The sequence below is a fragment of the Crassostrea angulata genome, chromosome 5 (genome assembly GCF_025612915.1).
Source record: "Crassostrea angulata isolate pt1a10 chromosome 5, ASM2561291v2, whole genome shotgun sequence".
Lineage (NCBI taxonomy): Eukaryota > Metazoa > Mollusca > Bivalvia > Ostreida > Ostreidae > Magallana > Magallana angulata.
Window position 1 is genome coordinate 28,693,427 of NC_069115.1, and position 17,070 is coordinate 28,710,496.

General features: G+C 30.8%; 2 protein-coding genes across 2 annotated transcripts; both read right to left on the bottom strand.

Annotated features, from left to right (window-relative positions):
• Positions 1–4,500: 4,500 nt before the first annotated feature.
• LOC128183035 (uncharacterized) lies at positions 4,501–7,507 on the bottom strand. Its single transcript, XM_052851835.1, has 4 exons — positions 7,441–7,507; positions 5,524–5,661; positions 5,010–5,117; positions 4,501–4,730 (listed from the first exon to the last, which is right to left on the bottom strand). The coding sequence occupies exons 1-4, from the start codon at positions 7,505–7,507 to the stop codon at positions 4,522–4,524; spliced, it is 522 nt and encodes a 173-aa protein (XP_052707795.1). The 3' UTR covers positions 4,501–4,521.
• Positions 7,508–11,476: 3,969 nt separating this feature from the next.
• On the bottom strand, positions 11,477–13,770 carry LOC128183467 (uncharacterized). The gene is made up of 4 exons (XM_052852447.1): positions 13,752–13,770; positions 13,294–13,425; positions 11,953–12,057; positions 11,477–11,748 (listed from the first exon to the last, which is right to left on the bottom strand). The coding sequence occupies exons 1-4, from the start codon at positions 13,768–13,770 to the stop codon at positions 11,537–11,539; spliced, it is 468 nt and encodes a 155-aa protein (XP_052708407.1). The 3' UTR covers positions 11,477–11,536.
• Between the last annotated feature and the right edge of the window lie 3,300 nt (positions 13,771–17,070).

Below are 17,070 nucleotides of genomic sequence, written 5' to 3' on the forward strand. Positions count from 1 at the left end.
TAGGTCTATTTTTCAAAAATACTCCTTTCATAAATCGTATCAGCAAAGGATTTTGATTAAAATAAAAATGTCCAGTGACTGAAAGTGTCTGAGTTATTGCAGCTTTGTATGCATTTATAGTGTTGTATGAATATTTATTTTCGGCCAATTCTGATAAATAATTAATTAACTGATTACAAGCTGTTTGCATGGGATTGATATCCCTTTGATTACACCAAAAATTCCACTTTGTCCAAATAAAGTTGTACTTTTTATTGGTACTTTGTCTCCATGAATTTGAAATGAGCTCAATAGATTTCTCTGAAAGACCTCTGCTTTTGAGGTTTCTCCTGATACCATACAAGCGAATAAAAACATTTTTCTTCTGTTTAGAGGATGTACCTGATTGTTGTGAGCTAACCGAAGTAGATTTGGAATTACTGGCAGACGCACTGGAATTCCTATTAACATGTTTAGTAGCATTGGATACCAGGTTTGTGTTGCCCACTTTGGTACAACTATAATTCCCTTGCTCACCTGATCGTCCTCCAACTTCTCTAAAACTCTCCCAATCAAACTGAAAGGAGGAAAAATATAAGGTTTAAAATCTGACCAACTGATAGAAAATGCATCTGAAGTAAAAGCAAAAGGATCAGGAAATCAGGAAATAAATTTTTTTTAATTGTCTATTTAGTCTAGATGCAAAGAGATCCATGTCTGGATAACAAAATATTCTACATACTTCATCAAAGACCTTTTCATTTTATTTCCATTCTGTTGAATCACTGAAGGATCTAGACATATAATCAGCAGTAACATTATTTTTTCCCGCAATATGAACAGCAGAAATTAGTATATTCTTATCACACCAAAGCCAAATATTTTTAGCCTCTTCAAATAATGATAATACAGATCCACCTTGATTATTAATGTATGAGACAGCAGCGCTATTGTCTGATCTAATACAAATGTGTATATTATTCATATTCTGACATAAACTCTGTAATGCAAGTTTGATAGCCATAATTTCTAAAATATTTATATGCAAAACTGATTCTGTTTGACCATCTGCCACCAGTGATTTTACCATTTAGATTTGCACCCCATCCAGCTTTCGAAGCATCTGTTTCCAAATAAATATCTACTTTTGGGTCCCGTATCCATTTCCCATTCCTAAGTGTTATATTTTCTTTCACCAAACTATTTCGTTAATAGACATATCACTTAATAACATTTGTGCATCATAATTGTTATTCTTTTTAGCCAAAGCTTGAACTTTATCTCTGTCTAAGTATCTAAAAAATAGAGCTCCAATATTTATGGCATGAAGGGAGGAAGTAAATAATCCTATTAATCTTGCAGCCTCCCTAATAAAACATACTTTTTTGGTTGAAAGTAAGTTACAATAAGAAATAATTTTCTCAACTTTTTTCATCTGGCAGATATACCTTAAATTTGACAAAGTCTATAATATGACACAAATAATGTATTTCTTGAGATGGTATTAAAACCGATTTTTCTCTGTTAACAACAAATCCAAAGTTTTCTAACAAATTAACTTAAAATTTTGCATCCCGTTCACATTTAGCAAAATTATTAGCCTGAATTAATGAGTCATCAATATGATAAAATGAAGATATTCCTAGCTGTCGTATAAAAGCAAAAAAGGGCTTCATTAATTTCGTAAAAACTCTTGGAGCTGATGCCAAACCAAAAATTTATGCATTGCATTGATAAAGGACTCCTTTCCAAAAAAAAAATTCAAATACTTTCTGTCATTTTTATAAATGGGTACTGACAAATAGGCATCCTTCAAATCAATACTGACAAAAAATGAGTTTCTTTTTTATTGAAGATAAAACCACATCTAAAGTTTCCATCTAAAAATGGTGATAAGTAAAAAATTCATTCATTTTAATCAAATTTATCACCGGTCTAAATTTGCCATTTTTCTTTTCCACTATAAAAATATTAGAAATAAATTGATTTGCTTCAAACTTACTTACACTGATTGCATTTTTATTCAGGAGATCTATAACCTCTTGATCTGTTATATCCGTTTGTTTTTCATTAAATTTAATAGGAACAGGAATTTTGTTTTGAAGAGGAATTTCATCAAACTCAATTTTGTAACCTAAAATTGTATTAAGGATCCATGAATCTGAAGTTATTTTCTTCCATTCTCTTATATTGTTTGCTAAACCCCCAGCAACAAAATTAAAGTTACTCACATCTAATAATTCTCCTGGTATCTGCTGTACCCTGCTCTGCCTTGTCCTCGGTTGTAACCCGAGCCTCTTGACCGGCTTGACCTGCCGCCTCCTCGAGAGTATGGATTCAACTGACTTGTCCTTCCTCGGAAGTTCATTTTCCCCCTGAAGTTTTTTGATTGAATATTGCGAGGAAAACCAGGTGTTAATTGCTTGTTTATATTTGACGCATCGGAAATTTCTTTCATACGTTTTGTAATGTCAGAGGGGAAAAGCGTTTTCTCTTCAATTGGAGTTGTTGCAGCACACAATTGTTGAAATCTCTTATGTACAAATGGCCTGAGAATAAAACGGCGTCTTACATTCAACTCGTACATCGCATTGCATGCCAGAGTAATTGCACCCGAAACTCGTTTTTTGGCTTTTTTCATTTCAAATTTATTTGTCTTGAACATTTCAGCAAGTGAAATCATGGGAACTATAAATAGACCGAGAATTCTTTGCGCATCTTGCAATGTTTTGTCTCTTTGTTGAACATTAGGAAAAAGATTATTCCAGATTTCAGAATTTATTAATGGTGGCACAAGATTTTTACAGTTTTCTGGAATTTTGACTTCATCTAAATATTTTGAAACATCAGCCTTTTGGGTACAAACCATTTTAATAAACTTCTGAAATCGACTCTGAAAATTTTGTTTCATCCTCAAATATCTTTGGCATTGAAATTTCAGAATTATCGTCATCAAAGACCACCTCTGAGTCATTATCAATAGAGAACATATCTGTTTCGTTATTTTGAACATGATCGAAATCCGATTCCGGAAAACATTCTATCGCCCCTTCTGGGTTCTCGCCGGTAGTCCTGGAAGTGCATGGTTTGTTGTTATTATCGACGTGTTCTGTTCTCTTAAGAAATTCATTCAGTAACGAAAATAATTGGGAAGGATTAAAGTCTTGTTGTTTTTTATTTTTTGTGGTTTTTTCTTCGTTTTTTCTTTTGTTGTGTACCTTTTTTGCTGGGGCCTTTCCCCTTTTGTTGGAACTTATTCCTTTACCCTTCCCGGTTGTTGAAGTAGAAGCCACGCTTCTTGTGTTTGGTCGGTCGGCATTTTCCTTTTGTATGTTCGTTTCAACCTCCGAATCCGACGCAAATAACTGAACAATGTCCTTATCGACATTTTCATTTTCAGAGCTGGAGTCAGATAAATTTGGCATTCTACCAGGTATGAAAGGGATTTTTCGCGAACACCCGAATTTTCTCCAACTCTCAGTATAAGAAATGGTACTGCAGCGCAGTAAAGAATTCTGTCATACACTGCGTGAATGACCCACGTACACGTGGCCTTTTACACGAAAGACTCGAAGTGTGGCCAGGTAAGGCCTTATATACCCTGGGTGAACAGTATTCAATAGTGATATAAATAGCTTTTATTTCGATTTCTTTAAACAAGGTACACGTCGACTAGTGTCGCACGATATTCCATTTAAACCAGAGTAAAGCCTGGAGGCTCAATGAGGGAAAATTCCTATAAATAATACAAGGTGCAACATTATGACAGTCTCTCTCTTTCTCTCTCTCTCTCTCTCTCTCTCTCTCTCTCTGTTTTATAGTGATCTATAACGACTTCAAGAAACTTCATCATATAGACACAACTAAGCTATTATTTGAAACAAGTAAAATAATAATGCAGAATGATATACACACACTGTTACAGTAATGCATCAAAGTTCGAGATTACATACTAGTATATCACTGTTGAATCAATTACCGTATTTTGTCATATTTTTATATATTTATATATTTATTATTAATAATTTGTTATTGTATTGGTAAATTCAATCAGTCATACACTGCGCACCATCAGCATTACTTCATGCAGTTTCAAAGTGCAGAAAATAGAAGGCATCGACATATTTAAATAAACCGCCGTTATAATGACCTTCAGCACTGGTCTTTCTTTCTTTTTTTACACTTTATTGTAAATACGCTTTTCATGGTATTTTCATCAATAAATTTATTTTCATAAATTAATTATAATGTCTACAAGATACTTTTATTTGTTTTTGCTTATTTTATCAAATTCAAGTCATGCGTAGTTTTATCATTTCATGACGTTACTTAACAAAAATGACGTCTGTTTTACATTTTCTCATCAAAACAGTGTCATATTGTAAACTCCTTTTATAAAAATGTATGTTTGATATCGAAAAAACAGTTATGAAAAAATAAGATTCTACACAATATTTCATTAAAATTTAGTGATTTTTTTTAAAAGTAGGACAATTTTTTATGCTTCGTGGCTCTTGCTCTTTATTTCAGAAGCAAATTTAATTACAAAGTACAAGTGACTGTCTTTGAACGTCTCCCCCTGAATTTCCATTTGGATCTATACAAACGAACCAGTGCAGACTCTTTTGCTTTCCATGTTATGTAAATACCAAGCATTAGAAAGAAGACAGTCCCGATGACACAGCTACTGATCAACATGCATTTTTGTGCCATACTCAGACCTGTCCAAATGGATTTGTAGTTTGGAGCTTCTGCAAATAACATAAAACGTAATTTTTAAGAATTATACAATTTGTGTGCGAAAATGTGCTATGTATGTGCTTGTAAGTGTGTTTTGTTATGCGTTTTTAACCTACATGTACTTACACTATTCAAGAAAGACACATTTAAGCATAAAGTTTATTGGGTATTTAGCATTAGAAATATGTACTTGAAAATAAATTATAACCAATAATTGTTGCATGATTTTATTTCTTTTCTATTAGCTGTAAAACAAAACAGAAACGTAGAAATGTAATAATTGACATTACCCTGGTCCTCAGAAATATTGGTGTATGTGGCATAAAATATTTTGGGTAAAAATGTGTATGTGGTCTCCCGTACACGTACAGAGTCATCTGCAACAGTGGTATCTGAAACTTTGATTGAAAAAGAAGTTATATGGCTTTTATATGCAGTTTATGTTCAAAAGATATAGAGTAATCAGTAATGAATACTAAAATAACAACTTTGATATGCTCTACTTCTTCACAGGTTATAGAAGTACATGAGCTTGTAACCAATATATTTCATGCAGAAGAGAGAAATTACTTTTCAAATTTTCTAATTTATTTTGTCGCTTGTTTTTTACTATTGCTTTTTTTTTTCTTTTTTTTTACATATATTTTTAGACTGTTAACTTTGTAATTTATCACGAATTGTGGTTTTGTGATGAAATGGTTTAGAATGAAATATTAGCTATCGATTTATTCTTCAAAAAGCTAAAAAGTTATTTTATTTCATGAATGTGTGTAAATCAAGACATAATTCCAATTAAGAACATACAGACATGTGTTTGATTACATCCTAGGATATGATCACACTGTTCTATAGGACAAAAGCATCCAGATTGGCAATATATGCCGTAGCTTGGATAACGGCAAGGTATATTACAGTCATGTCTTAAGTATCCTGGTCCACACCCTGAATAGGAAAAACACAATTCATATACGTGTAATAATTTTGACAATCAGAAACACAGATTAAGAAATGCATTAGAATTGTCATTATATGTGTTCAAAATTTTAAATAGTTTGTTGTTCAGTTTTATCAAAATATAAATTTGTTTTCTTTTGCATAGCTAACTGAGATTAAGGGACATATGGTCTACATTCAGAAATTAGGTTTCTTTACATTTTAAAAATAATGATAAATTATATCAAATCAGTCCCGCTTTAGATGTTATTTTTGTTTTTGAAATCTAGTAACATATTTGCAAATTTGACCCCACTTTTTTAGTATATTTAATAAAGGGGAAAAGGTAGCAGCATCACAGAACAACGAATGTAAATTCCTAATAAATCTCTTTTCAATTATATTTGCAATGTGGTTATACTAAATAACAGTTTGCGAACAAAAAATCGACTGCTTAAATAAAGAATTAATTTTATTCAATCCGAACGATTCCAAGCAAACGTACGATAACTCTTATAATATACTAGACTTTGACCCGTGCGTGCACGGGTTGACATTGCATATGATATCGGACATTTATATACGAAATACTGAGATACATCCACACACCGTATTGTTGACATTTACATAACAAAGCTTTAGACCTACAGTGTACAATAATGCTATTAATTTCACTTCACTCTGCTTAGTTAGAATTATCTAACTGTGTCTCCCATATACCCACAATGTAGCAAAAAATTGCAGAATCGCTCCGAAACGATTTTTGAGAAAATAAATGAAGCTGCATTAAAAACAACAGTCATAACAAACCATTTTAAGGCTTCAAATACCGAATTTCATCTAATTTTTTTATTCTTATTAATGAGGAAATTAACACTTTTTCACCAACATGTTTTACTCGCTTCGAATTTACACACCATGTTGACGGAATTTTCATTTTAGATGAACTGAGATAGAGCTATCTCGCGTATTTCCTTTGATGAACAGAATATATGACAAGTTTTCAATGAAAATTTACATGTATTTGTAATATCGTTTTTGAGATAATCCATGCAAATGTGATATTGTCGAGACATAAACTAAAGAGCCTCCCGTGATATAGCGTGAATGTAATGTCATGCAAAAGATTGTAAAATCCAAAAAATCCAGATGCTTTCCGGATTTGTAAAAGGAATTTTCGTTGATTATTTATTAGCGAATATAGTAGTATATATATCAAAAAGACCCAGTGGTAAAACGGGTAATAAGCACTGCTGTCCAACCACAACATTTTGAAGCAAAACTACTGTACATTTACTTCTCTAAATGTTTTTCACTTTGTCGAATTACTTAACAAAATAAACATGCACAAGAAGGTTTTACCTCGTAACAAGATTATTTTTCGCAATATTTCATGAATTTGGAGTAAAAATTATGGAAAAAACCGTAAAAAAAATAATACTTACTTTTTAGTAGGTTTTTGCTAATGATAAAAATAATGTTTGCGAGTTTCTTTGGAGATTTAGAAAATGCATATGCCGGAAACATTTGATGACTGCTGAAATGATGTGCGCAGTCATGTAATTAGATATGAATTACGAGCATGGTTGTCATTGAAATTCCTTTTCTACTTACCATAATTTTTATATTAATTAAACGAAGACAAAAGCAACAACTCCAAACTAAAATTATCCAAAATATATTTTAAAGAAGGTTTCTTGTCGTTCATGTGCTTTTTGTAATAACGCAATTTCGTTCCGATCTACATGTACGAAGTTTGTGCATACAGTAAAAAAGTGATTAAAATACTTGCCATACCCATGCTCACATAAAATTTCATTACAAGGATGTAACGATAAATCCATTTGAAAAACATCGTACAGTTATTATCGACGTTTGATGGAGTGTATTTATTATAGTTTAGGTCTTCATATTCAGGCATTTCCTCATTTCCAGACAAAACGGAAATTAGTTACCGGTATGACATAACGCTTTAAAATGATGAAACTGATTCTGTGGAAACACCTGTGAATTGATCATTTCACATCTATTAAAAGTCTACATGTTCACTAAAATTTGCAAATTTGGAAAGCATACTATAGGCAAATAAAAATCAAAAGTAGAAAAGTAGCTAATAACATTTTCTATGTTTCTGAAAGGATTGCAAGTCAAATGATTCCTATTTCATTTTTAGTTTTAAGAATAATCAAAATAATTGATATTGTGATAACTTTTGTTCTTGTTTCATAATATCCTGAAATTGGTCTTTTTTTCAGTCAAAACACATCCACGTCTTGCACATTTAAAAAAATCCTTATTTATTAGACCCAATACAACCAAAAATAAAAATACATACTGTAAAACGAGAAAATATGGCGCACTACAAATTTTAGCGCCTTTGGCGCAACTGCCTCTGAGCGCTAAAATTAATAGTGCGCCAACGATTTTCCCTATGTATTAAATTTCTTCAAGTTGCAAAAACGTCAGTCCATCTTTAAGGCTATATAGAAGTGTTCATTTAAATATCAGATGCTGTCGGTTCTGTTTGTTTAAACAATTACACAGGTAAACGGTTTGGGTTATCGGGTATAAGTGCCTAAACATGGATTAATTAATTCAGTTTTAATTCCTTTTTAATATCTCTCATTAGCACCTTGAAAATTGTGCTTCTCCCCCTGTCGCTTCCATTTAGCGCCTCGAGGTGAAAATGTGATTAAGCGTGGCGATCGTTTACGCTGACAATACATGATTGATCATAATTTCTTTGATCTATGATTAGTGGATATATAGATTACAAGACGATACCTATTTTTTGTGATTTTTAATGTAAAATTACTGTGAAAAAGATTCTCTCATGGTGATCGAAACTCATGGTAAATGTAGCATTCGATTTTACTTTTAGTTTCGGAACTCTTCTAGTGTTATCCAAGTCGAGACGTTAAATTCAAAGTCCAATAACTCAAATTTGTTTACCAACAAAAATTACACATCATCGCCAATAAATGAAGTTTTCATATCTATCTACTGACGATTTACACAAAAGTAAGTTTATGGTTCTCAACGACAGTTTACCATGCATGCGAGATAGATATCAAAGTCGATCTGTTAACGTGCTTGAGTGAAACCAAAACTAAATTTTGAGCGTGATCGTTTATCAAACAACAACATTTTTTGAATGTATTCTTTTTTAAAGAAAAGATGCATGCGCTAAAATATAATTGCGCTAATGTACTGGCACTTGCGTTTGCGCTAAAATACGTATGCGCCAAATTTTCTCGTTTTACAGTATCAATCACACACAGATGCTTACAACTTTGTATTTTATCTTTTAAATTACAGATAAATATTCTATTATATCCCCCATGTGACTTACTTATCAATATCTAAGTCATTACATTCTTGCAGCGTTCTATCAATTACAAGTTTAAACCAAGTTGTTACCCAGTTTGAATTTTGAAAATGAACTAGCTTGATTCTTCACTAATTCTAATTCTAGTATCCACATAATACATCTACCAGCAGTTTGGTCCACATACTTCGATTAAAGTTCTTTACACTTTTTTAAATGGCAGTTCTAACCTTTAAAATCGCATAAGTGTCATCTTCTTATTAATGTTTACTCAAATAACTTATATATTAATGAAAACTAATTAAATCTACATTATTAGGAACGTAACTGTTCATTTTTTCCTGTTTGTGTGTGTGTGGAATTGGACCTCCGTCTGAATCCCGGAAAGCACAATTAAGCAGACTTTAAACCTCAATAATTGATCGATAAATTTCTAAATACGTGTGCATGCCGGACTACGTACGTTCTGTTTCTAATCGATTATTTATGATAACACGGGCAGTGCACACATTACATGCTTAGAAGTATTGAGTAACGCTTACTTTAATTTTATATGTGACTATTTCTAAATGTATGACTTACTAGAGTTGTCTTAAATAATTTATGAATGGATTCATCCCAATCGATATGCATTATTTGTAAACAGAATGATAGGAAACATTGCAAAGAAACAAAGTATTTACATTCTATGAATAAATGAAACCGTTCCATCTCTTAATAAGGAGAAATATAGAGAAACCGTTTATTTTCATAAAATGTAGATGAACATCTCGTTATAAAATAAAGTATTAATCATCCCCATCCTCATATAATTAAAAGACCATTTTGAAAATTGAAAAACCCAGGTTCATATTCAATTAAATTTGTCTGTCTGTCTGTCTGTCTGTCTGTCTCTCTCTCTCTCTCTCTCTCTCTCTCTCTCTCTCTCTCTCTCTCTCTCTCTCTATATATATATACGTTAAATCTTTTGACCCATGTACTTCCGTGTTCTGTTTTAATCATTAACTAAAGTAAACTGAACTTAAATTAGATTGCACTTCGGGTTACAGTGTTGCATAGTGCAACATATTCATTGGCAATGTACACAGGGAACCGGGAACGGTTTGTGGAACAATGTTTTGATCACTGACGCTCTGGATCGCCTCTTGTACGTAAACATGATAAACGAGTTGGTATGAGATGATTTTCTGCTTAATGTAACGGTTTTAAAATGACATGTACGATATGAACTTGTGAAATTTTATATTACTTTGTTTTGAAAATGATTTGTTTGCGATCGTGGACATATGCTGTTTGTTTCCGTTTCGAGCAAAGTCATATAATATCTACGTCCAATATTTAACGCACTCATATACATAAGTTAATTTTTATTGTAGTTTAAACTATTCCCCACCTCATAAGAAAGTATAAGAAACATATTAAAATGTTTTTGACATAACAAATTCAAAAGACAGGGCTAGCTGATTCTAAATATGATTGCAAGATATTTGATCATTTGCTGTGAATTCATTGAACAATTTCTGGTTTTAAAATATCACCCAAAGCATTTATTAGTTTCAGATTGTGCCTTTAGCGATGTAATTAATAATTAGCAAATTTACATTTAGAATAAAAACCATGAAGGGTATTTTTTCGTACATCAAAATAAAAAAAAACAGCATCACATATTTTTTTGCTTTTAAAGAAATTGCAGTTCGGTTAATTTCTAATTAATAAAAAGGTTATGACCTTAATCCTTTATTTAAATGCATAAATGTGAAAAATAGCAATACCAAGCAACAATAACTGATTTTGATTGTTACACAATAAAAATCATGAATATGCAGGTCATACGCAGTCTTCGCACTGTTACTCATGCTTACTTCACTAATGGTATTTCAAGTACTGTTAATGGAAGTTCCCCTGTACATGTATTTGTATACTTTTAGTAATTCATTTTGTGAGTCAAGTTAGTAGAAAACAGAGAAACGTAACAAAAAAGACTGTTTATATGTATAATGCATGTATAAAATGACAAAAATATGAAAACAAACAACACAATAATCTCTCTCTTTCTCTCTCTCTCTTTCTTTCTCTCTCTCTTTTTTCTTTCTCTCTCTCTCTCTCTCTGTGCAATTGTATGAAATTTCACGGAATAAAACAATCAACATATAATACAGATAATGACTGGTTTGTAGGTTAGTTAATAGCTTATACCTTTACCTACCAAAACACAGTCAAGACAAAGAAAAAAACAAAAACATGTTCTAAAATACTTAAAATGTTATTATTCCTAAAATACTTAGATCTATCAATTAAATCATAAATGTCTAGAGTGTTTACTTAACAAATCTGTTTTTTGTTTCGAACAAAAATGATAATAATCAAAGGGGTTGAGAATAATATACTTTTATGAAATAAAGAAATCTAAATTTGAAAACACAGTTTATCCAGCTGCATCATTTGTTATCTTTCTTACTTTCAACAAAAAAGCTAACAAAATGAATGGTCAGTAAATGTGATATTTCAATGAATAACAAAGAGTAGGTACACATAGGAACAACATAAAGAACGCGCTTAAAGTGAAGATGTCACATTTTCTGGCATTGACTTTTGTTCTGTAATATCATTTACTTCTACATAAACGTCCTCCGCAGTGTCCATTTTGTTGCAGGTTATGTAAATACCAAGCATAACGGATAATACAATGCCAATTAAACAGATACTAAATATTATTATGCTGGTTGTGAAATCCAAGCCTGTCCATTTTATTATCTGGTGAAGAATTCCTATAAATGATACAAGGTGCAACATTATGACAGGCTCTCTCTCTCTCTCTCTCTCTCTCTCTCTCTCTCTCTCAATGTTTTAAAGTGATCTATAACGACTTCAAGAAACTTCATCATACAGACACAACTAAGCTTTTTATCAATAAATACCTATCTACTTTTTTAATTGTTTTGATTGTGCGTATATATTTCTGTTATCTTTACCTTCATTTGTAGTTACGTTGACAGTCGCTTGGTAAGGAGTCGTTGATACCCGTGTCATTAGGTTCTCTGCGATAGACTTACTAGTTACAGTTGAACCTGCAATTGCTATATGAAAAATCCATTTATAATGCTTTATATACATTATATATTAACGACCTGTAAAGGAACATATTTGCATCAAAAATGAATAAAAACTTCAACATGAAAAAACAACAATAAACAACCCTATAACTTTCATGTCTTCAAAAATGAAGAAAAAAGTTAAAAGTAAAAAAAAACCTAACTTTCAAAACAACAGCTGATCATAGGGGTGATGGTCTTTTCAACGAAATTGTACTAAAAATCATTGTGTATATGCTATTTTTCCTCATATATATATATATATATATATATATATATATATATATATATATATATATATGTATATATATATATATATATATATATGTATATATATATATATATATATATATATATATATATATATATATATATATATATATATATATATATATATATATATATATATATATATTGTTTCTTATCTTACTTGTATTCATGTATTATTTTTTTTGTATGGCATGTAATAAATCGGCTGTTTAAGATAAAATTTGCTTTTATACATAAACAAAGGACTATGTGCGGTTTTATGCATTGTTTGCCCCCTAAAATCAAAGTTTTAGAAAGAGCTTTAAAAAAAAGGTGAAATATAGTTAAAACAATATTGGAAATAAAGGTGTAAAAGGTTATCACCACAATGACGTCATAATGTAGAAATTACGTCATGAAGATTGCATTATTTTGATAAATTGATGTTTTGTAGCGAAATATGGGTGTTTTCCGATGGTTTTTCGACTGTGAAACATCAAGCGCAGGCTTGCTCAAGTACCATATAATGTGTATAATTATCTGATGAAAAACATATGTTAAAATCGCATTTGAGCAGACCTGCACTCTATACCCCCGAATGCATAACATAGAGCAAAAATGAGAATATTTTCATTTGATTGCAAATTTGCGGGAATTTGGCCATTAAGGTGACGCCATAGATACACAGCGAATGAGCAATGATGACTAAAATAAAAAAAAATGTTTTTATTTTTATACGATACTTTTCAAAAATTGGTTGAAATCGGGGGCAGATATTTGACGATACCGCACATAGTCCTTTACTGCCATGATGTTATTATAAGATCTGAGTGTATCTTTTGCTGACATGTGTGGACATTATAAACGTTATGATTACATGCAAAAACTGTAGAACCGAGAGGGAATGTCTTAAAGCGATATTCCTTTGAAATATATTTATATTTTGATGATGATAATAATAATAAAACTTACTTATGTGCATACAGCCTGCAATATGATTACACTCAGATTCTTCACAGTTACATTTAGTCTGGCAACCCATGCCGTAGTTTGGATATCGACAATGGAATGCACAGTTGGGTCCATTGTAGCCCTGCTTGCACACTAATAAATAAAACAAAAAATGTTAAGTGGATCTTTCAACCATTTTAGTTTAGGCATAAAAGCAGCATGTGTTGGTATAGTTGTTTGTTTATGGTTGTTCATTTTTTATTGCAAAAGACATAAACATAGGGAATGAAAAAAAGAAAGAAATAATCACCAAATGGTAAAATGGAAGATATTCAATAGAGTGAATACTTTAAAGTTCGGTGACTAGTTCACACGATACTTTTGTAAAAATTAACCGATGAAATATTAAGTGAAGAATAAACAAAAAGAAAATATCAAAAATTATTTACGTTATGAACCATTTTAATGACATGTCTTACCTTTACAACTACTATTCATATCCCCCGAGTTGGTACCCATACAGCATAATGGAGGTCTACAATAAATAATTCATATTAAATTCTGTCACTGAAATGAACATCAAATACGTATTCTGCACATCACCGTTTTATATACAGATTCGTAAAAAGCAACTATTTTAAAAGACTTTTTTGAAAGACCTGCATGTTGTTTGTTCTTTTGAAGAAGAATATACGCCAAAGTAAAAATTAAAAATTAAAATGGCGATTAATGTGAGTTTTAGATCCATTACGTTCTGTATCTAATGATACCGTATGATCAACAGACTATACTCCTAAATACACATAGCTTTTTACCATCCCCTTGTTTCTACATGTGTGCTATGAAGGAAACTATTATGCAATGCTATAACAAACAGTTATATCATGACCATGATTCAGAAACTTATTACTTTAAACACCTGTTCTTTCCCATTATCATAATAAACATAATTAAAATCGTCACCAAAACTACATCAATTTTACAATTTAAAGTAAAACCAGTTCTTGAACTAAAATACAATACTGTAGTTTAAAAACTTCCGGAACATGTTTTCTGTACTGGGATCTTTTTAAATGAGTTGGCCATCGATCAATATAAATGCTCCATTCATTTTAATACGTCCATTTATGCATGGAGCTTTTCCAAATATTTTCAGAAGAAGTGCAAAAACGTCAGTTATATTATGAACAGCAAATTTATTTTTACATACATTTACTCTAAAGTGTTTCTTATCATGTGAACGAGTCATAATAGATAAACTTTCACAAACGTCGATTTTTAAACGCATTATAAACAATTATAGGTATCGTTTAATTAAGAGCATATACTACATTTAAACAATGGCAATAAATGAATGTAGCATGTGAAATGTTTTAAATTCGAATTTCCAACAATCGAAATTTAAAAAAAATCCTGATGTACATGTGTATTTCTTCTCGTTAATTCGTTTTGAACTCATAATTTAAAAATTAAGACCTCTTTAATAAGACTAAAATGTATGATTAGCTATGTTATTTTCATATTCATATTTTCAAGCGTCTTTGTCTCGGTTTACATTTGTAATGTATAGTTCAATAAATATCATCAACGACTATTTTAATTTTTAATTGTGTGTAATAGCTAGTTCTGTTTCGCATTACAACCAAGACTTGCTTATTTTTACACTTACAAATTGAATATTATTCAACATTAGGATTTGCATGACAATAACATAATATCAAGCAATACTACAAACAATTAACATTGTTCAAAGCAGGAACAAAAGCAAAATCTCCTCAGTTTAAATCCAGTACATGTACTAGGGTTTCTTGTTTAATAAATTGTTAAATACATAGATGAGAAAACTCCATTCACATGACACCTGACACCTGATAGTTAATATGCCTTTCTTGACAAATCAGACCTGCATTTTGGAATCAAAATAATGTTAAATTTACTTAAAGGAATATGCTTGTATTTACTGGTCTTAAACGTGAGATGAATGTGGAATTGTTTGAATTAAGAAAAAAAGACATTGTGCATATGACATAATAAAATTTATTATAACAATTTCTATAAGAATGTTTACTTTTTGTATAGATATGAAAGTTATCGCCTTCAAATCTTCAAGTACATTTATCATTACGGAAATAAAGAAGTAGGTTAATAGGCTACAGTTTTAATGAGAGGAAGTCATAGCCCGACTGAACAAGAAGGAGCATTAATTGTTCTGAGAATAATTATGTTGTTCATTGTTCATATCCATATAGCGAGGCCAATGCATATTTATTTGCATCTACGTTGTATGTGTTCACTATTTTTTCAGAAAATTGATTGTTATATCTACAAGAAACCGACAAGCAAGGAATATACGCAATAGAGTAAACCCACGTTCGCATTTTAGTAAATACATCTGTGTAATTTCTTAATACTAATTTCATATGCATTGTTATTCAGCTTTTTAAACAACAGCTTTAATCTAAGAAGCTATAATAATTTTTACATTGTTCTTAGGTGTCCTTATTTACTTTTTTGTTGTTGACTTTGTGTACATTATTTCTTAATTGATCAAAATCTATGCTACATTGAAAGCGTTAACTCCATGAGCTTGTACGAACTGACCCCAGACATCCAATTAATTGTATTTACCACGGTATATAAGTATACATATACATATATATCAAATATATAAAGAAATAGCTGTTCCTTCTTAGTAATGTTCTGCTGGGCTATAAGGATTTTGTTATATGTATTTTTGATAACTCTTCATAGATAATTTGATAAATGATTCAGAGATGCATGCATGCTGATAAAAACATTATCAGTATAAGTTGCTGTTTTGCGTTGTATATTAAATATACATGCAGCTGAAAAATTTTACTCGGATGATGCATTTTTTGCACTACTAGCTATATTCATACCTGCATGAGATCCAACTGAACCTTTCATTCCATGAATTAATCTGAAACTTGATTTGGTTTATAAATATCAATATCGTTAATTTGGTACTTTATGTTGAAATCAAAAATGTGTAAATTATATTACATTAATTAAAAAGGAAATTTTAAATAGTAATTTACTTAATTTTTAGGTTTACTGCAGTTTTGATTTTGTCATCGCTTGTATCCTTCTCGTAAGTTTTGATTATCATAATTTGAGTTATTCTTCTTTGATTATTTGTATAAAAATGTGTTTTTCAAAGGTACCCGGAATCAAGTAATAACATATTGCATTAACTTAAAACTCAGATTTGGCTTCAATTGTCTAGTAGAATTATAAATAAAACATAAAAAATATAAATAGAATTTCACAGATATTGGAATTATAATGTTAATATTTTGAGCTCAAATCGAAAAACAATATCAAATCATATTTAGCTAATAAGGCAAGCAGTATTTTATGATTAAAGCAATACATTTTAGAAACAGGAGGCCTAACTGCCACATTGCTAACCTTAGTTACATCAGACATAAATCCAATCTAGGAACCTTTGTAAAGTCAAACACAGCTTCATAAAGTCAAACAGAAATATTTAAAACAGTGGTTATCACAATGGCTGTTGTATCATTGATTAAGAATCTTAATGTTTTAGTACATACTATATAGCTAGTACTAAAACATGAAGCATTGCAGTTCATGAAAGGAAAATGTTAAATGAAGCAACCTGTATTAAAGGGGCATGGTCACGATTTTGGTCAAAAATTATTTCTTCGATTTAAATGTTTGTAATGCTTCAGTAAGGCATTTATAATAGGCAACCAAAATTCGAGTGTCATTTGTTGAGTTATAAGCGAGTTACAGAGCTTACAATTCCTCGCT